At 34.1% G+C, this 4169-nt stretch overlaps 1 protein-coding gene across 1 annotated transcript; it reads right to left on the bottom strand.

Moving 5' to 3' along the window:
• Window positions 1–743: 743 nt before the first annotated feature.
• On the bottom strand, window positions 744–3176 carry LOC149231534 (uncharacterized). The gene is made up of 2 exons (XM_089376316.1): window positions 2925–3176; window positions 744–2644 (listed from the first exon to the last, which is right to left on the bottom strand). Exon 2 carries the CDS (start codon window positions 2338–2340, stop codon window positions 1588–1590), a length of 753 nt encoding a protein of 250 aa, XP_089232442.1. The 5' UTR covers window positions 2341–2644; window positions 2925–3176; the 3' UTR covers window positions 744–1587.
• Between the last annotated feature and the right edge of the window lie 993 nt (window positions 3177–4169).

Consider the following 4169-nt stretch of genomic DNA (forward strand, 5'->3'; position numbering starts at 1 on the left):
ATAATAATTTGGTAATAGTATGGTTTCATCACAACGATAAAATAAAGAGAAGGGCAATATCAAACTATGAAAACTATTTGGTTCAATCACTTGTTTCCACCGTGCCTCCAATCCAATCAATAATGTTAGAATTCATTGTAACTTAACTCGCAACCTTTATTGTCACTCAACTAAAAGGCATGAATAGTTCCAGTGTGGGTTGTCCTTATACAAGAATTCCCATTGAGAGTAATTGATCCTAGTACTACAATAAATATTGTGTAGTGTATGGAATTTTAACTTTTCTAACCACATTGCTTTGACCATATAGATTTGAGAAGATGGAGAAACTTAGCCCTCAAAATGCCTTTGTCCTACATAAGATACCCTACTCGCGAAACTACCTTGAATAGTAGATCACCCGCATCTTCATTATTAAAAACTTTTTTAAGCATAGGTCAAATCAAATCATTAATAGGTATCCAAATTTGACCTCTATAAATGGTAATTATCATAACTCAAGTCAAAGAAATTAAAACCAATCTTTAAACATATTCTTTATATTGACCTATCTATTACAATTTATTGGCCAACACATTGACTTATTATATAGATCCATAGAAAGTGCAGCACATTCTCAAAGACAAGTATAAATTTATGGAAAAAAATAAAATTGAATGTTATATGATTAATTCTCATGGAAATTGTTAGACATTCATGTCAATGGCAGTATCCACCAAAGGAAATATAAGATTCTGATATAAATAGATGACATTTAGTGCTGGAGAATTATATGTACTAGTTCCCAATAGGAGGAGCGGTTGAATCATGAAACTACTTCCTTTTAACACTGAACCCGCATAATATTGATGTTTAACACTATCAGATTATTCTCTATGTTTTCTATTCAATCAAACCAAATTCTTAAGCCACATATATTTTCGAAATGCACCACAGAAACAAGCAATAAGCATCCCAGAATAAGTAGCATTATAAATATAATAGAACATCACTAGTTTTGATCAAATGTACATGGAATAATGTCACTCTCGGTGCAACGATTTTCGCTTCTCTCCTTTTTCTTTCAACAACTGACAGTGTGATACTTTACTTCTGCATAAATTGATCCAAGTTTGCTCTGCTGCTTCCCTTCCCTTTAACTACGGTAGGCTGACATGTGTTTGCTTCAATTCTTGAATTTTTCTGCTCGACTACTCAACCTGATTGTTAAATTTACAATATTCAACCATCCCTTTTTCAATTATTTGCTTCTGCGCTTCACCCTGGTTCAGGGTACAATAAACCCCCTCCTATAGAGGTTCAATCTCCTTTTGCCGAGAGAGAATTTCTTCAAGCTCGATAGCATTATCTCTGGCTTGAGCCAGAGTTGTAGTACGTCTATTCGTTAGATAGTAGCCAAGATCTCCATCGAATGCACTAAGATATTGTAATAAAACATGATGTTGTGAAGGCTTAAGGTCATTGGCAATAATCTTGAGCAAACTATAAAAACTTTTGATTAAATTCGTGAACATTTTCAAAATTCTTCTTCTTTATCTTATAAAACTGGCTAAGCAATGATGTTTCACTTTTCCTAGTTGCCCACCTTTAAATGAAACAATCGCGGAATTGCTCCCAACTATTGATGTCTTTATCAGGTAAAACCCTGAACCAAGAGAAAGCAGCCCCTTCCAAGGAAAGAGCAAAAAGTGTCATGAACACATCCTCTTCCTCAATATTAAAGACAACCATATAATTGCAAAATTTATCTATATGTTCAACCGCTGTGATTACTTTATTTCCTGAAAATTTGGTCAGCCAAATATTAAATCCATCAGGCATCTTGTTGGGATATCCAGGAAGAGCAGTCATATCCAAGGGTTGGAAAGAATAGGTAAGCCATGGCTTAGCCGTTGGAGCTACTCTGGCTTGTTCATTTTTTCGGACTAGTTCTTCAGTAATGGCCTCTATCTCTTTTCTTGCTGCTGCAATCTGTGATAAAAGCTCAGCCTTTTCCAGTTCCCAAGCTTTACGTGTTGCCTCTGACTCTGCAGATATCGCCTGAATTTTGTGCTGACCTTCCTGCGATTGAGTCTCAGCTTTTGAAATAGAAGCTTCATGTTCCATCTCTTTCTTTGCAAGTTCTTTTCTCAAATCTTTCTCAATTTTCTTCGACTTATCTGACAAAATAGTCTTTTCATCTCTTAAGCTTTTGATTTCATTAAGAAGGATTTGATTGAGATTCTGCAACTTCGATATCTGATCATCTTCTATCTTTGGAGAACTCAATTCTTTCGAGGAAGCGCGTCCGTCTAGAATTTCAAGATCCGTTGTCTGAGTAGTTCTTTGCCACCTCTTCATCTTGTCCACTGGGGTGAACTGCCTGAGACAAACGATTAAAAACACCTTTCTTGTTTCGTTACCATACCTAAATATTCAAAAACAAATATATAACTGATTAGCACTACCGCTTCTAACAAATCTCACAAAATAGAACTGAATCCCTCTACCGCCTCTAACAAATCGGACAAAACATAACTGAATCCCGCTACTGCTTCTAACAAATCGCTTACAAGTTAAAGAGTTGCCAGTACATCGCACATTCCGAGGAAGTTAGTTAAGAACCGTGGAATTGACGGAGGAGACTCATGCCAGTATGCAAATACTGTAAAAAAAGAATACACTGAACTTTAAAAGCAGAAAAACAGCGTACACTGAAAAAATATTGAAAAACAGCCCTGGCAATCTCAGCTATAAAATTAAAGAAAATGTGCATGTACATGATTCAAAACAATCAATCTTTGAAAACAGCCCTGTCAATCTCAGTTAAAATTTGCAACTTGATATGATTTGAAATCCTTAGCTATACAGCCCTAACTCTCAATTTAACGAAAACAAATATAAAGAAAAAATAACTGCTCTAAAGATATAGCATATCAGAATACCTTTTCTACGCAGATGACAAAATGACGGGCTTTTGCTCTGCCAAATTGCTTGTAAAAGCATTTCCTGAAATTTGTTTGTCCCGGACACGCTGTTTCTGAATACTGTTTCTCTCTGAAAATTCTACAGTTTCTAACCTGCAAACTGTGAAGGCTAGGCAAATATTTCTTGCAAGAATATGCAGTCCAGACGACACTGTAAAATCAGGGGGGCTTTTCGCATGCTCTCAGGAAGTTGCAACTTCTTCCTGAAGCTCAGCCGTGAGCCCACAGATGTCAAGTGAAAGGTGAAACGTTTTTTCAAGGTTTTTAATATTTTAAAACATTTTTTATTTATTAAATCAGACAGCTAATCAGACGGTTGATTTTTGTTCAATCGTCTAACAAAATATCTAACGGTTACGATTAGGACAGAAAGGCATTTGGGGGAGTTCACTTCAGAGGGAAACGCCTTACGGCGTAAAAACGCCTTACAACGTAAATATCTACCATCCACTTAATAATTATTAATAATTAAATTAAAATTATGGAAGCTCTATTTCAAAATAAACATGCATATCCATAATTTATTGAAAATAATTTTTAATTGTAAACAAATATTTTAATGGTAATATAAATTAATATAATAATAAATTTTCAAAGTGAATAAAGTCATAAAATTATAGATAGTAGCATAATAATAAGTTTTAAGAATCAATATATTTGCAAAATTATAGAATAAAAACTCATATTTAATATAGATAATAGTTAAGAAATAATGTTTGGTAGTAATCATATAGGAAAAAGATTTGCTGAAACGTTTCAAACCATCCAGTATAGATAGGAAAAAGATTTATCGAAACTTTTCAAACAGCACACTGGATGGTTAGAAACCCAACAAATCTTTTCCTTATATAATTACTACTAAATCTTTTTCTTAAGATTTAATATAAATCACAAAAACCTAAATAAAAAAATGAAAATGATAATTAGATTATATATATATATATATAGAAATTTTAATTCCAACTTCCATGAAACACATTCCCCACTGATCCAAACACATTTGCATTCCCACTGACCGACATTCTTGGAAGTAGTCATTTATACGTGGCAATATCCTTCCGTCACGTAAACTTCCCTCAAACGCATTCCCCACTGACCGAGCAGATGCCAATCCATACACATTTTCATTCCCACTAACCGACATTCTCCACCAACCACGTAAATATTGTACACCAGCTTTATATTTCATATATATTATATTTT

This window comes from Pinus tabuliformis, chromosome J, assembly GCF_031772625.1.
Source record: "Pinus tabuliformis cultivar Carrire ecotype Pingquan chromosome J, CPIR1, whole genome shotgun sequence".
In the NCBI taxonomy this organism is placed as follows: domain Eukaryota; kingdom Viridiplantae; phylum Streptophyta; class Pinopsida; order Pinales; family Pinaceae; genus Pinus; species Pinus tabuliformis.